General features: G+C 36.2%; 1 protein-coding gene across 2 annotated transcripts; it reads left to right on the top strand.

The window, feature by feature from the left end:
* The first annotated feature begins 6978 nt into the window (after positions 1–6978).
* LOC108670900 lies at positions 6979–13701 on the top strand. 2 transcript variants are annotated; one of them, XM_018158389.2, is made up of 6 exons: positions 6979–7045; positions 7751–7935; positions 10626–11167; positions 11605–11685; positions 11895–12081; positions 12454–13701. In XM_018158389.2, exons 2-6 carry the CDS (start codon positions 7800–7802, stop codon positions 12834–12836), a joined length of 1329 nt encoding a protein of 442 aa, XP_018013878.1. In that variant the 5' UTR covers positions 6979–7045; positions 7751–7799; the 3' UTR covers positions 12837–13701. The 2 variants fall into 2 exon arrangements, with proteins under 2 accessions (XP_018013878.1, XP_018013877.1); XM_018158388.2 differs by lacking the exons at positions 6979–7045; positions 7751–7935 and adding exons at positions 8997–9387; positions 10030–10214.
* The last annotated feature ends 4629 nt before the right edge of the window (positions 13702–18330 follow it).

The following is an 18330-nucleotide window of genomic DNA, read 5'->3' on the forward strand; positions in this document are numbered from 1 at the left end:
GTATTTATTAGGACCTAACGATAATGTTTTGCAATACGGGCCGAATTTCACAGTGATCAAGTAATTTCTTCCAAACTACTGAACAGATTCGAACGAAATTTTGAATTTACAGTCCTAACTACCGAACGGTAATGTTTAGCACACGAAAAATTTTTCGATTGTGCCTTCGTTCGCGAGGTTTTTTTCATGTCACCTTCATTCGTGATTTAAACAGTAATACGTACTTAAATTCGCAGTAATCAAGAAATTTTTTTCCAAACTACTGAACAGATTTGAACGAAACTTACAATTTTTTCGTTTTGCCTTCGTTTGCGAGTTATTAGAAAAATTGTCACGAGCTAAACATCATCGTAGAGAGGTTAAGTATTTATATACAAAGTTTTGTTGAAATCTGTTCTGTAGTCTAGAAGAAATTTCTTGATCGCCACGAATTTAAGTGACAAATTACCCGGCGAAACGGGCCGAATATAAGGAAGTGTGAAATGAAGAATAACGGTGAAATAAAAAAAAAAATCGCAAACGAAGATAAAATCGAAAAAAATTTATAATCTAAAATATTACCGTTTGGCAATTAGGAATGCATATTCAAACTTTCGTTCAAATCTGTTCAATAATTTGGAAGAAATTCTTTGATCACTGAATTTCGGCCTACTTCGCAATATACGCGTAACTCAGGAATGAATGTGAAATTTAAAAAAAATTACGAGCAAAACATCACCGTTGAGGTTCTGATGAATACGTGTTCCAAGTTTCATAGAGCTGCGTTCATTAGTTCGGGAGATATTACTTGATAATTGAATTTGAAGATTGGTCGTGAGACCGGCCACGAGTCCGGCCGTAAATTCATCCGCGACGTCCTAGGTTTCTAGTGCTGAAACAGTTAAACAGCTGAAAAACATATTGGATCACTAAATGGAGTTTTATTTGTGAAATACACATTTGTGTTTAACCTCTATCTTTTAAAATTGCAGCGTACTAAATTTCAAGAAAGAGGCGATGTCTGTGGGGGGCGCTAGAAATAAACTAGGGAGCCAAAGGGGGCGACAGCCTGAAAAAAAGTTCGGGAACCACTGATCTAGCACAATAAATACACAACCCATCCCGAAACGGGAGATGAACAGGTTACAATATAACGATCACAATTTTCAAAACAAAGTTTTTTTTCTTGCAGTATGGGCATTTCTTTGCAGTTTTCTGGAATGCAGTATGGTACAATTCAGCGAAACGACCAATTTCGAGGGTAGAATTTATCATAAATCAGAACCATCGTATGTAAAAATAGGGGAGGATTTTTTTAAGCTGTTACAGGATCGTTAAATTGACGGAAATAATAATACACCATTCTAATTGTACAATATAAACGATGCTAATCGTTGAAAAAATACAAATCTGTCACCAGAAAAGACACCGCAGCACATATGAGCCCTCGACTGGTGTCACCAGAACAATGCTAGTCCTTATGCAGCGCTCACGTGCAAGATAATTAATCTGTAGACAGCCGGGCTTATGAATTGATAACCTTGATTATCAGGAACTCCTGGCATTACTTCCTACAATCTCTTCCAACCTATAAATTTAAGAGAATAAAATCACTAACAAATCATAATCAACTTAATTCCTTCGATAGGTTTAGAATACTGTACCTGTGTGCAATAAGTTTGTCTTTGCAGTGTCAGTTTACAAGTTGAATGTAAAGGATGGAAGTAACTTTCGTATTTCTTGATCGAAACTTTGCTATCGTAAATACAGGCGTGGTTTTGAGCAAAGCTATAGGCGAGCAAACTAGCTCCACTGAAATGCTCCAACGACGGACATGCGTTTGTTTAGAACTTTAGATCTTACTACCGAAGACAGCAAAAGTAATGTAGCGCATTAATACCCCAGGTAGATCTGAGACAATGTAGCTAACTAAATGACATAATTCCGAGCACACTGCACACTTTCATCGACATCGATCTCGTAGGTTCTCTGCTGACAGTCGTCAGGCAGCAGCTAGGTACGTAACAAAACAGCTTAACGATGATAATCGAACAAGCTGTGAGACAACGATAGTTGGCAGTTGTCACGTGAAGTTAATTTATAGATTTAGATATAAATTATTTTATGCTCATTTGCCGAGACATAATTATTTCACAGAGCCATATGAGCCATCCGTATTTAAACGTTATATTCACATAACAATATAGTATTACCTAAAAATTTAACGTGTGCGTCGCTAGAAGAGCAAGATAAGGAGCTCTAAAGGAGTTTCATGTTGTGGTTAGAACACTTGTTGCAACATAGGGTATACAATCCTTGCAAGGAGAACCGACATATTAAAGAACCATCAAGCTTGTTTCCCGATTCATTTATTCTTGAAAACCAACACCTTCACAACTCCTGCAAGGCTGAAATCAAGTGAAGTTTCAATCAACAAATAACGATAAAATTTTTGCATCTTCATAATAAGTAAAAAAAAAAACTCCTAAGGCTCGCATTCAAAAAGTATCCCTTCAAACTTACCGAAAGTCGAATTCCTTGAAGAACTCAGTCGACTTGTGGATGAAGGCCAATTCTTTTCCTGTAGTATTTCGCCTCTGTTGTCGGTTTTGGTCACTTACATGGATTAGGAGAACTTCTAAGTTTGGGATTAAAGCCACTAAACTCGGTTTGACGGAACTTAGATTGTGGAAATTTGAAAAATGTTTCTTCCATTCAGAGAATTTGAGCCTCTAGATGACCTTCTTCGAGCCCGTAAACTGAGTTACGGAATAAATATGATGCAAGCAAACACTAAAAGCAGGAGAACAGCTTTAGAGGACTAATAGCTTGAGGAGGTAGCTACAGGCAATGAAACGCATGTGCTTCTTCTGTGACGCTTGGCAAGGAAATGCCGTGCTGTTCGTATACGCCAGTGTTGCCAACTTTTACTTTTTATCGCCGAGTATACCAGATTGCCCAGCTCAACATACCAGAAATATACCAAATTCCATTCATGTCCAAAACAGATCAATACCCTCAAATTTAGTATAATTATACGCTATAAATGTTGGTTATAAGAAGAAAAGTCATTTAGACCCTTTTTACTGTGCTTGGCTTGACTTAAAACTAGCAAAATGGATTACGCTACATTTTTTCTTTCTTAGTTTCGTAAAATTCTGATTTTTTCTTTAAAAACATGGCCATGAAAATAAGGTTCTTACATCAGAAGCAAAATTTACTGCAGTTAATTTGCAGAATTTTAAAGAGTATTTTACTATTTTTTTCTATTTATTTTTCTTATTATCAATTGCTACAAGTTTATTTGACTGGTACATTTTACTGGCAGAAGTACAATATCCTAAATGACTTACTATCAAAGTTTTCTACTGTGCATCTCCAAGCTTAACATTAATGTACCTTACTTGGTAATTTGCGCAACAAAATCTGTTCAATAATACAATCAATAATTAAAACTTCAGTTTGTTATGAGTACCACTCAGTTATAGAATAGAATAAAAATGTCGGCACAGGCCCACGGCCTGTTGCCATTCTTGTACTTTTCGTGGTTTGATTCTACAAGGGATCCGGCCTTAAGAACCCGATCTTTCCATAACTGACGAATTGATTGAGATAGCTGCTGCACTTATTGCCACTGGTCCGTAAGGTGCTAGGCATTTTAAGACTGAACATATGCTCCTGCCGCATAGCTTCGTCTAGCACGTCTAATAACGGTGATGTTTGGACACCCCTTGGACACTAGTTAGGAAGGCTAATTGCCACAAAAAGGGCATTTTTTAATATTTCTCAAATGATTACTCAAAACGTGATATTGTAACCGATGAAAAAGTTAAATTGAACACATCTATTGTTTTATTACAGTCATACTTTCGCAGTGTCTGAACATACCAGAAATGTACCACAGATTTCTATATATCTGAAACCTGGTATGAAAATATACCAAATGGCAACGATGCGGCGATGGCCGCGGGTCCGGCCGTAAATTTGTCCGAGACGTACAAACTTTGACCGCTCGCATTTGCACTAATCCGCTGAAAAGGTTTTTATTTTCGCCTTATATTTACATCCGATGCTCATTTGGAAAATTAAAATACATTTGCAAAGTGCAAACACTTTATATGCACTTAGTAGCATCAAACGCTGAGCAGGGTGGTCCAGTGGTTAACATAACATAACATAGTGATGTCGGCGCTGAAGTGTAGGCCTGATGTGGCCTGTCGCCGATTCTTTTCCTTTTCGTGCCTTGTTCATAGATCTAAACTCGTGTCATTTGACCGGATCTTTTCATGACTGGCGATAGTTTGAAGTAGCTACTAGACTTCCACCGGGTTCGATAAGGAGCTAGGCATTAATTATTATTTTATATTATTATTATATTATTATTATATTATTAAAGTTCAGAGTACCAAAATTGGCGCAAAGGTTCGATCCCAGCGCTGTGCGCCAGTTTCTGGTCAGAATCGGCAAGGAGGCCGCGGCGGTTAAGCACAGCAGAATTGTAGCAGTGAGTTGCGAGTTCGAGACCGCAAAATGCTGTGAATGTTCTGCGATTAACAGAATCGGCGACAGGCCTACGGCCTAATAAACGATGAAACAGCTATTATTATTTTCACTGGAACGTAATGCTTGATTCATTAGATAGTTAAGGTATGGTTTAAAATGATTTTATAAACGAAAAATTGATCAAATAGAAGTCAGTAAGTCAAAATAAGTTTTTGTTTAGCATAAATTACATATTTTCTGCAATCTGTGTTACTGGGCAGGGTGGCCCAGTGGTTCAGAGTACCAGGAATCCAGGATTGGTGCAGATGGGTGCGGTTTTCGAGTTTCTGGTCAGAATCGGGGTGGAAACCGGGCGGTTAATTAAGCACAACAGAATTAGAGCAGTGAGTTGCGTGTTCGAAACTGTAACAAGTTGTGAATGTTGTGCGATGTTAAGAATTGACGACAGGCCAACGACCTAATAATAATAAACGCTGAAACCTCTATTCTTTAACTACGATGGCTTTCCCCCTCACACCCTTTTTTACAGAAAAATATTTTAGTATGATAAATGAAAAATCCGCAGCTACAGAAAAATCATAGGACTCGTAATATGGTCAAACGTCAAAAGAAACTGCACAGGTGACAGTCTGAACCGGCAGAACGGGCAGAACCCCAACGCGGCTGCACGGCACTGCGAGACTGCCTAGGGACAGGCTGACGGTGACCGCTGAGACCTGAGTCGCTGACTTTCTCATGGAATCAGTATTGTGAAGACATGAAACTCAAGTGAGGGCCGTGACGCTAAGTGAAAGACATGTTCTACTTACTAAGTTCGTGATCGAGTATTTGCCCTTTTACTGAAAATGAGTTTGAATCGAACGACGATTATCATATATTTTTCTGCTTGTTAATCTTTGATACTTGATCTCACTCTCAGCCTCTCAGGATCTGAATAGTTGCTATGAAAAGACTAGTAGCTACCCTGGTTACCTGGCTGTCCTGGCAGCCTGGCAGGCAGCGCAGGCTGGTCGGTGCCAGCAGCTTGCCAGCCTGGGCCTGGCCTTACCTGCTTTATTTGTTGAGTCGTATGACGCATAATAATGGCGCCATGGCGGTATGAGTTATGACTAATGACATTTGAGTAGCCAGAGTAGGTAGACACTAGTGACTAGGTAGACACACAGTGGAAAAGCAGAGAGGTTTTTAGACTCTTCTTCAAGTTCAATTTTAGGTGCTATAAGACCCATAGACAACCAGACCTTACCAGTTATGAGTTACCACTACCAGTACCAGCAATCCAGCATGAAACATCATCATTTGAATTTTGTAAATGTAAGACATTGAATTGAATCTTGGAAGTTTGAAGATATAAGGAAATCCAAAATGAATGGTAACTCAACAGTTGATATTGTACCTAAATTTATAGGTAGCACCATAGGCTATCTCAAAAATTTTTGTTGTTAGATAAATAAGTAAATAATGTTAAGTAGAAAAATCTTGAAATTAGAAATTTTTTTAGGGAAAACACACCATATTCCGACACTTTAAGGATGTAGCAAAAAATGAATGGCTCTATTAAGATCACCAAAGATTTACCACTTGAAATCAGCAAGTACAAGTAGGTATACTTAAAGGATTCCTAATATATCCACAGACTTATTTAGAAGTCTCAAACCATAATATTCTTTCTACACAAACAGTTTATCACTATTTGGTAGAGCAGCTCAGCAGGGTCAACTATCAACTCTGACACGTTTTTCGATGTTCTCACTGGGTGACGTGTACTTTTGCTCTGAGGATTTTAACAGTATCCCGCCAAACCTAGTACTTTGCATAAATCTGATGTGCAATAGTATGGCGTCACTATTTCAAATATCTACGCATGCATGGTACTAAGACAAAGCTTAATATAAAGAAAAAAGTTCAGAAGTGTTGGAATTACCCACGATGTCGGAATATGGTGCATTTACCTTATTACCTATATTATTTTGTCAACTGCAATTTGTTGGTGCAGAAAGTTACAGAAAGAATTTGCCATTTCAGTTGTTAGTTGCTCCTTTTGGCAAATAGCAAGTTAGCAACAGTTAGTGGACTTTGCTCAGGACTTTGCCTTTATAAAGTTTAGCAATTATCAATTAATGAATTATGTAACCAAAATCAAGTTTTTAGTCATTTTAAAACAAAAGAATCAGGCAAGAAGCCAAAAAATGTCAGTGATTGAGTCAAAAATATGCTCTGTGTGCAAGCAATTTCACCTTTTCCCATGGCCCTTGTCTTATAATATTATAAAAATTAAATTTCCCAAGATCACGTGCAAACTAATCATTCACAGCTATAATTTTTAGACAATTTGCTCAATAAAAAGGAAGCTAGTAGCTAATATTCCAGTTTGAAGCCCAAACTTTTATTGGTAATCTTAAGGATTCTTTACAAGACTCTAGACTGTAAAATATGTCCCTCAAGGTTATATTTATGTACTACGAGTTGGAATGAGTTGGAAAATACCTGGAATGCACAAGGAAGGATATACCGTATGATGATATCCTTCCATGCTCTCCATCAAGCCAACATGACTTTGAAGGTAAATTAGAGTGCTGTGGTTGGAGTTGCAGGTTCAATCACTAATGACTACTTTCACACTACACTTTTACCTGACGCCCCTGCCCCCTGGTCACCTAGTATTCACTGTAATTCACATATGTGAAAAAATTTATATACATGTTAAAATACAAGCAATAGTAGAAATTCTACTAAACCATTTGATGAAATACTTTCCTGTGTTAGGTCGAACTACTTTCATTGGTAAATAGGTATAGGTAATAAATGCAGTTGAACTACGATTAAGGTTAAAGCAGTACAAGGCTCTTGTATACAATGTTGGCATTGAAGTTACCTATATTTTGTGATCAAATAAAGTGCATGGCAACTGAATGAAAAATGATCAAATTTGCAAATTATAACCAAAAAATAATGTTACTCTTAGAAAAATAAGTTACATCTCATGATCACCTTTATGCTATTGCATATCATGCACTATTCAGCTTCAGATGGGATCTTGGAGGCTCTTTAATGGTAATCTCCTAGTTTCACTGATGATCACACTCAGACTAGCTTCAGATATAAAGGTTTCTTGCATTTTCTCTTTTATATTAAACAATTTAATGTTATATCATTGTCAAATAACCTAAAGCTGTACAATTCACTATAAAAGAATATTGTTTTGTTAGACATGGAAAATTTATTTTACATTATATTACAATATGTTTCAATTCTTGATCTTTTCCAGGACTCAAGTTTGACAAGTTGAAAATTATTGGCTTTTCAGAGTTCAAATCATGCCTGGGACACCTGGAATGCATGTTTGGAATGTGGCTGAATTGCTTCAAGGAAAGGAGCAATTTGCCATGCTCCTGCTGAATCATGCCATTTCTAAGGAGAATGCTACTTCCTTGCAAAATTTGTGGTGCAAAGGTTTGTAGAATGTTGTTAATAATTTAGGCTTTAATTATTTGTAGCTTTTAAAATTGAATTCTATACATTACAAACATGCCTAATTATTATTTATTATCATGCTTATTCTTTTTTGGTGGTTCAATTTAAATACCTATTTTGCCATTGACTGTGCATTAAAGAAGCATCTATAAATATTCTGTTCAATTGCTTGAATATACAGTGGGGGGAAATAAATATTCGTACACTTGAAAAATCGTATTTTAATGTATGTAAGTACACAAACTTAACAGGAAAAGTGATTTGAATTATGTATAGAGACGCATACCGTAGTATTCAAAAATACTATCAAAAGAAATCAAATCTCAATGCAACAAAAAACAATGCAACATGTTCACTTTTCGGGTGAAAAAAGTATTCGTACAAAACAATAAATCCGCATTATTTTAATTTAATACTTGGTTGAATACCCTTTATTCAGCTCAACAGATACATCTGCCCTGGAGTGGGGCTTTCTGCCCTGGAGTGGGGCTTTCTGCCCTGGAGTGGGGCTTTCTGCCCTGGAGTGGGGCTGTCTGCCCTGGAGTGGTGCTCTCCGCCCCGGTGTGGTCTCCACTTTGGTGGCCCTGTTCTGGAACCCTTCAGCCATTGAGAAATCTTGAGTTATTTTTTTTCAATACACCCAATTTTGTACAAGAAAACATAATTCAGTCAAGTTCCTTCAACTGTTCTGACATGGAGCCGCATTGAACCAGTCTTCAGAGGCTCCCATAAATTCCAATTAAAGAAAAAAAAGAATCGGTAGAACCCGCACCGCGTTCGGCTGACTGCGGCACTGCAAGACTGCGGCTGCCTAGGGAGTGGGACAGGCTGACGATGACTGCTGACTTTCTCATGGAATTAGTTTTGTGAAGACTTGAAACTCAGGTGAAAGCAGTTAGGCTTAGGCTAAATACAACTGTACAAGACATGTGCTACTAGTACTTACTAACATAATAGTAACATTGAGTATTTGCCTCTTACTGAATAACTGAAAATGAGTATGAATAGAATGATGATCATTATATATTTTTCTGCTTGTTCCTCATTCAGTCATTGAAGACATTGATACTTGATCTCAGCCTCTCTGAGTCTCTGTCTCCAGATCTGAATAGTTGATATGAAAAAACCACCCTGGGTAGGCTGGTGCCAGGACGCCAGGTTGTCAGCGTCTTTCCAGCCTGGCCCTTACCTGCTTTATTTGTTGAGTCATATGATAATGATGGTATGGTATGAACTGACCATTAACTTAAGCTGAATACAGTTATTACAGTAATTTATTTACTGACATGTTACGTCATATTGTTGATAATATATCAGACCTTATGTTATGGTTACCAGTACCACTACCAGCATGGCACAATAGCAGCATCATCATTTGAATTTTGTAAATGCAAGACATTGAATTTGATCTTTGAAATTTAAACACAAAAGGTAATCCCAAATGAATTGTATATTATGGTAACTCAAAAATTAATATTGTAACTTTATAGATATTACTGTATCATCAAAAAATAGAATTTAGAAAACTATAATTAAGTTTATTAATGAAATAGTTAGATAGATACCTATATATAATAATATTAAGTAGAAAAATCTTAAATAACAGAAATTCCTATTTTTATTGTCTTGGCAACAGTTCAATTTGTCAAACAAAGTTGGTGCAGAAAGTTATAAGAAAGATTTTTTCATTTCAGTTGCTATTTGCTCCTTTTGGATTTCAGGATTTGACTTTATGAGTTTAGCAATAATCAATTAATGAATTATGTAGGTAACCAATATCAAGTTTTTAGGCATTTAAAAAAAAAGCGGACAAGAAGCCCAAAAAATGCCAGTGATCAAGTCAAAAATGTGCTCAGTGTGCAAGCAATATCACTTTTTCCCATGGCCCTTGTCTTATATATTTAAAAAAAAAATAAATTCCCCAAAATCATATGTAAAACAATCTTTCACATTAGACAATTTGCCTGATAAATTAAAGCTGATTTATTATTAAAGAATATTATCTTGTTTTGCAAGAAAGTTTATTTTACATTCTATTACAATACGTACATTTAAATTTTTTATCTTTTTCAGGACTCAAGTTTGGCAAGTTGAAAGTTATTAGCTTTTCAGAGTTCAAATCATGCCTGGGACACCTGGAATGCATGTTTGGAATGTGGCTGAATTGCTTCAAGGAAAGGAGCAATTTGCCATGCTCCTGCTGAATCATGCCATTTCTAAGGAGAATGCTACTTCCTTGCAAAAGTTGTGGTGCAAAGGTGTGTAGAATGTTGTTAATAATTTAGGCTTTTATTATTTGTGGCTTTTAAAATTTTTGGTGGTTCAATTTAAATACTTTGCCAATGTCTGTGTATTAAAGAAGCATCTATAAATATTATGTTTAATTGCTTGAATATACATTGCAGGCAAGAATTCATAACTTTATTTGTTAATTTAATTTGTTGTAGATCCAGTGCCTGATATTTGATACAGATTACAGCTTGTGAAATCAATTGTCAATGTCATCATCTTTGATAATCATGATTACTGAAAAAGTTGAAAATAATTTTGCATTATTGTCTACATGATAGAAATTGCATTCAGGCCTGAAACTTTCTCATCTTGCTTTTTTCATCAATAAATATTGTTAATTCATTGTTCCATCTGAGTTCTGTTAAATTTTGTTTCAGCTTGTGTCCGGGTTTCTGTGGATGGTGGCACAAATGATTACTACAAGTACATCCTTCACCACCCTGACAAGAACTGTTTGTCTAATGGCGCCTCGAGTTCCATGGCGTCTATAAACAACAATTCACAGCATAAAAAATTTAACTCAATGTCCGGGGATTCAATCAAGCCAGAGAGTATTGGTCCAAAGAGTTTCAATTCACAGTCGCTTCAGTTCTTGCTTAATCTGAATCAGGACAATTGTAAGACTACTAATTCACCTGGTAAAAATGATTTGGTTTTTAAAAATCTCTCTAATAATTCCTATTCAATACAGATTGAATCCACTAACCAATGTAATGGTAAGCTCTATCCATTTCTTCATACTGGTATACCACTCCCTGACTTTATTTCTGGTGATTTTGATTCCGTGGACCCCAAGATTCTCCAACATTTCTCTCGCTTGGGCGTGAATATCATTCCCACTCCTGAACAAGATGAAACTGACTTCACCAAAGCCTTGAGGGAGCTGAATAAATATCTAGAATCTCGTCCTTCGATTCAGGTTTGTAAGTTCTGTGTGCATTGTAAATTTGATTCATTTTTATTCAAATTATTGCATATGGAATGGTTAAAGTAGGTACCACTCTGGTAGGTAGCTCAATTATTTTTATGTGCTTAACTTGAAATTTCTGAATGGTCTTCAATGTGGAGTTCGGATTTGATTGATGCATTTTTAACATAAATCGATTATGATCATATGTTTTGTAATCTCTTTTTTTTTTTTTTTTTTTTTAGTGAGAAAATCTCATATCAAAGACTTGCTATATATTGCCCCTCCTGTACGAAATGCATAATGAACTGCATCAAGTAGTGCTACATTTTTGCTCATCCCCAAATACCAGAAAGAAAACATTTGTGTTTTTTTTTATTATCATGTGATATTGTTTTTAGCTATTACGCCCAGTTACAGTTGTTTAAAGTGTGACATCTTCTTTTCAGGTTTCGATTGTACTTGTAGCTGTTGAAATCAGTGCCCTGCGTTTTGATCACGTGTTTGGCAACATCAACACACTGCACAAGGTGCGTTTATGTCCAAAATGTGATTTTCTCATACGAATGATCACAGTCGAGAATTTAAATTTGTAATTCGTTGTTTTGTAGGCATCTTTTTAATTTATTGATGCCCTAAAAATTTTTTAAATGCTCACGAATTACGCAGTAGCGGCTTATATTTTGTCATTATTTTTCAGTGAAGAGTTCAAGAAATTATCACTTTGACTAACTTGTAGGCACAAAAGTTGTTGCCATCACTGCCCGTCATCCTGCTGTCTGGGAGTTCAGTGCATTTCCTGCTGTCGGCGGGGCATCACGTCATCTCTTCTCCTGGCTTCCCCAGCCCCGAAGACAACTGGTGTGCTTATGTGCCTCTTTCTGGTCCATCGGTTGTCTCGACCAAGGGTCTCAAGTGGGACGTAGGTAAGCTCCTGAATGATCAGATAAATGGAAGTTTTAAATAATAATACTTGCACTCGTTATCATGTAGGCATATCAGTGTATTAAGGAGAAATTTGGTTTTGAAAATAATGAAAATTAATCCTATTTTTACCTGGTATGCAAAATAATCAGTATGTCATTTTGCCAATTATACCTAATCCATCAAGAGCGTGAGAAAAACTTTTGAACTTGCAAGACAAGTTTGTTCTAATCACACTTACCAGCATTTTCATGTTATTTTCTATGGATATTTAACGGAATGGTGAGTGTGGGAGGCCTTTATTTAAAAAAAAAAAAAAAAAAAAAAATTTAACAGCAGAATTACCAATTGTTGAAACCCTTATAATTGTGCAGAGAATTGCGTGGTGCAGTTCGGAGGGCTGGTGAGCACATCAAACCAGTTCGCCTCCCCCGACGGCAGCGCCCACATCAGCACTGACAAACCGTTGCTCTTCATCATGGGCACACCATTGGTTCTTGCTGATAATAATTCCATTCCTGCTGCTGATAATGCTTCTCGTGCTGCCGATGCAGCCATTCCTGCTACTGATGATGTTACTCTTGCTGCTGTTGATGTTACTCCTACCGCAGATGATGTTACTCCTGCCGCCGATAATTTTACTTCTACTTCTGCTGATTCTACTCCTACTAAAGATTATGCTCACCTTGATAAGATTCTCCCTGATATTGTTCAACATGAGAGCCCTCGTCCGTCTGTTGTTCGTCCTGATGAATAACGCTTAGCCTGTACACATGCTGCCCATAATGCCTTTGCAACAGCTGACGCTGATTTTGCTGATGTTAGTTTTGATCTAATTGATACTGGATAAGGTAACGGCTGCACTAATGTTGATTTAATATTGGGCATGATGATTTCCATGCTAATGATGGTCTATCTAACACTGAGAAGCTGATGTAATGCTAAAGCAGTCTGAGGACCGTTTAAAATAGGGTTGGATTGATAATAATTCTAATCGGTCGCTATCCACTGCTAATACTGATTAAACAATATCAACAGAAAGAATCTATAGAACATTGAACTGACTTTTTGTTTTAAATCCATTGTTTATTCATGTACCAACATTTCGTCTGGCTCAGTAGACGTTGGTCGTGACCGTTCGCTCGGTTCATACTTGTGATCTGATCTCATGTCGTTTAGTGTGATAGAAAATCATTCTCTGTTTAAGTTTCTTGAATATTTTTATCATAAAAAAATACTCAGTAGCATTGGTGTCTCCTGTGCAAAGTGGTCATAAATTGTCAAGTACTTGAATCTTTTTTTTTTATATTGAGATATGTTTTTTTTAAACACCGTTGAGGTGGTTTACATTCTACTTTCCTGGTGTCATCAATTGTGTCTCAATTAGAAATTCCTTGGACTTTCAATGTCTATGGGAACATCATGAAAGTTTTACTGGATATTAAGCGTGTTTGTTGTCATTATATAGTTTTATGTAGAGCATGGATCCGTTTTCTAGGTGATAGTTTGCCGTTTCATCCGATCAGTTTGCCTGAACTGCTTATAATGCATTGAGATTTCCGATGGTATTTTTTGTATAGCTATTTTTGTTGATGACTTTAATGGAACTCTTCCAATTTGAATCATTGTTTTTCTTGGCCGACAAAAAAGTTCTCTTCCTCATTCGTTCCAAGTTTTGAAATTTTTGTGTTGGACTTGTTTTAATTTTTTATAATGCTGGTCTTGAAATTTATTCATAGACAAATTATTGACTGTTTTATAAAATGTTGCTTTCCAATTATTTCTCGACTCGTTTAAAATTATGCTTATGAATTAGGTTTGTTTTTAAGAATAATATCCGTACAGGAACAAGCTATAATAAAAACTGAAGGCAAGCATTTAGAATACCTAGTTCAAGGATATTGTTTTCCTTTATTACATCTGTATAAATATATTATTTTCACATGATTTTAATGTCTATACTCACTCAAGACCAAAGTACAAACATTTATCAATCTACTTATCTATGCTAGCAATTACCTTTAGTTATCTCATTAAATTTTACTGTTACATTCATTGCTTTTGACGCAGCATTATGTGGATTTATTTAGTTTTTTGTTCGTTCAGCATATAGGAACGCTGTTGATTATGAAATGAATGTGAACGAATTTGGCACCTTTACTTATTTCTAAAAGAAATGACCAATCTTCCAGAAAATAGTGTTAAAGCATTCAGAAACTAATATTATGCAGATAAATTGGCCTTATCCGATTAAATTTAAAACCTATTGTAATACATATTGGTTAACAGTTTGTCCTAAATTCGCCAAGGAGCGAAATTTGAGAAAAAATGTTGTTATTCCGTGTTAAACTTGTCACTGAATTAGCAGCGTGATGATATAAAGTGAAGGGGCAGTTATTTCTTGACACTTAGAAGAACACTTCACACTTTCCAAGATGAACATCGTCAACCTCTTCCGGTTCTGAGCGAACTGTTCATTGTTAACGCTCTTTCGGGCAGATGGCGAAGTTTCGATTAAGGAATTCGAAATGTTCTTCCCTTTACTTTCAACTTGTAAACTGAAATTGCAGAGACAAACTTTAGCACACAGGTACAATATTCTACATCTAATAATCACAAATTTTTGCTGTAGACAATTTTGGGATAGAACAACAGGCAATAGTAGACATTCCACCTTCCAAGATTACGCCTCGCATGATTCCGATTGTGGACAATGTCGTCTGACATATCAGCAGGAGGTAAAAGGCTGAGATAATGGGAACTGATAACTCAGTTTAAATCCTGAAAACCCAACTGTGCGTTCCAGATCTCTTTACGCCGGAGACAGAAACTTTTATATATGATTATTAATATTATTACGAATGCCGCCACAATTACTGTTGAATACGCTACTCATCTTCCTCACACGCTCTCCGAGTATCCTGGCTACCTCATCAAGCATGACTGCAATCAAAAATGAAACAATTGCGCGTCCAAGAAAGCTTGTGTACCGTGCGAAAGCTACGCTTACTCTTGGGGAAAGTATTCCTCTTATTAACACCGTATTAATCTTTTTCAACGTGTTTTCTTCTGCTTTTGTTGTATACTAACAAAACAGTGAAGATGAATCCCGTAAATTTATATGGGTTTGATAGCAGCTTCTTAGAATTTTTCAGTAGGTTTTCCGTGAGAAATTAAATTGCTTAACTACAAGGAGGTCCAAAATTTTCCGGTTTATCGTCATTATATACGCGAATCTTATTGTGAATTAGAACTACGTAAGCAAATACTAAGTTTTAAATTCGAGCAAAGAAAGTGAAAGCTAAGGAGAGAACAAAGGAAACGACGAAACTGCGGCAATAGAGACAAAAGAGAACGACGAATTGGAATTATAAGAGACGAGAAGAGGACGACGAAACTTAGTCATAAGATACGAAAACGGTACGACAAAATTAAGTAATATGCGACATAAAAACAACGACGAAATAGAAATGTTAATTAAACAACATTATAAGACAAAATGCCGATTCCAAATTACGAACAAAAGTGCGAGAACATGAAAAAAATAATATAAGTTAGTACTCACTGCAGTGACTGACTGAGAGCGCATTTTCTCGTCGACGAAAACGTGAAGTCACGGACGGACGGACAAACGGACATGGCGAGCACAATAGTGCATTTTTTTCATATAAGAGAAAATGCGCTAATAATGCGAAAAAATTGTGAGCTCAAAAAAAAGCAACCAAATGTAACATAAGTGTTACAATCGGAGACCAAGTGACTATGGCACCAGAGTAATAGACGAACAAAAAATGACAAAATAGTGGCATTATGAGACGGACCGAGTGTGACAAAATGGTGACATTAAGAAACAAACAGGATATTATGAAATGTTGACGCTACGAGATAAATTACTTGAGATTCGATATGGATAGTGGCATGAACAGAATGAAAGAAACGAATGAAAACTTCATACAAAATGCAACAAAATACTGTGCAACAAAAAAAAAATATGTACAAAATGCAAAATACATTAGGAGGGAATAAATTTCAATATGCAGAACAACGGCCGTAGGGGCTTTAATGCAGGTAATATAATAATAAACAAAAAAATATGATGGTGATAGAATTAGAAGTACATTTAGCCGGCTTTTTCCGGACCTGACACTGCAACTGGCAGCTGAGGGAACCCGCGTATCCGGACTGCAGGTCGTTTGGCGCTCGGCTAGTCAGTGTCTCGCTGACCTCGGTGGTGTGATGACGCGTAGTTTGCTTCTCTCCTTACCGTCGGTTGCGTCGTGATAGATAGTTGAGTCTTCAGCAGCGTTACTTCATAGTGATTCAGCATCATCTCATTCCAATGCGGCTTTTTTGAACGATTAAAAGCGTCATATTAAAAAACTATCGGTTGATTCATATTATGAACGCTGAGTTATTTATGTAAAATGATTTCCGAAAAATTTTATAGTTACAGACTTGTTGACTTTATCTCGCCAATAAAGTTATTTGAGTTTATAGGATATGTATTAAACACCAATTTCGGGATTATTCTTTGAGTTTGAGAATACAGACGTTACAAATAACTCAAAATACAATTATTACTTTTTTGACATAGAGAATTACATCAGAGAATTTATGTTGAAAAACTTTCGTTATTTCTAGTGGAGATTTTTGTTCGGAACCTTGACTTTGAGGCTTGCATGCATCAATTATCTGACCTGTGCTTGAAAACATCAACTCTGGGTAAGTATATAAATTATAAAGGAAATCAATAAGAATATCAAAGGATATCGAAATAGAAGAATTTAAAGCTATTAGCTAGTATGTTAGCCGGTGTTGCCCTCAATAATTCTTATTACCACCTTCTACTAAAACAAAAAAATACAAATACAGTAATAATACAAACAAATACATACAAAAAACTTTCATAAATGTTTATTAGATGTGGTAGAAAATATGCAAGTAAGTACATAACATATAAGGCTTCAAGTTCTACTATATTTTGTAGTCACGACACTGCCAGTAACTATTCACGGATAATTTACGAGAACCTTTTTACTAAAACCTTTTGAGTTTATGTAAATGTTAAATTTTTTTCAAATTTAAGATCAAATCGAGCATTAAATTTCTACCAAAATGGCCCTCCCGATGTCAAAAAATTAAATTACGAATCAAAATACCTACTTACTTCTACAATTTTATTGAAATTACTTCAAGAATGCTTTACTTCTAATAAAGAAAACGGAAATCTTTTACCTCTGTCGAATTCAGGAAGTTTCAAAAAATTTTCTTAGAAAGAATATTAGTTCGGAAAATATTTTGATGAGCCTTTGACGCGTCAAACTTTTCTTTAATTTCTTGTTTATCTTTCCCCACATCATCATCACATCATCATCACCAACCAGCATCACCACATTATATACTTGTAGCCATATCGTTTATTCAATACACACATTACAGCAATTTTAAACTTTTTTTTATGACCATCATTCGTTCATTTCTTAATGTATCACCCAAACATTTATTCATTACTATCATATGTTCCTCTTACTATCATCATTACTCACCACTTCAATGCTCCCAGAATCATTCTCAGCATCATTTCCCAACCCCATCTTAGCCGTCCTCACCATCACCACCAAGCCTCACAACTCACTACTGTCTTAAATTACCTCACCATCGCCTTCATCACTAAGCTGGCTCATTAGCGTATAATGACGAGTCTGCTGCTCCCAACACGTGACTTTTTGTGATAATTTTAGTGAAACTTAACAGCTGTTCTATGCTCCGCGGCTGCGCATTGGGCTCCAGAGTTTCATCGTCCCAGTCTAGTGCGTTCAGAGTTAAGGCTTTTTCGTATAGCTAATTGCATTCAGTGTCATGGGCTTTATAATATAGCTAATTCAGTGTTAAGGGCTTTTCATATAGCTAATTTTATATGAAGTAATGGGCTCCTGCCGTGTAGCTAATCGCCTTCTGAGTTAAAGTCTGTGCTTACTGCGCCGGATATATTTTGCTTACTGTGCCTATATTTAACCGCCTTCGTAAATGGGTGCTTAACTCGACTAGTATCTGCGTTCAAATTTAAGCATCACACCGTGCTATGTAATAACTACGTTCTATATAACGTATTTCTTTCATAAATAGAACCGTGCGTGGCTCGTAAAGTCGCGATAGTCTTTCATATAGTATTTGTTATCTATAGGAGGCATTAGGCGCATTAGAGCTCAATCGAGACTGAGATGAGACCTTCGAAAGAGAAGTCGCGACGC

Source organism: Hyalella azteca, unplaced genomic scaffold (assembly GCF_000764305.2).
Source record: "Hyalella azteca isolate HAZT.00-mixed unplaced genomic scaffold, Hazt_2.0.2 contig15711, whole genome shotgun sequence".
Lineage (NCBI taxonomy): Eukaryota > Metazoa > Arthropoda > Malacostraca > Amphipoda > Hyalellidae > Hyalella > Hyalella azteca.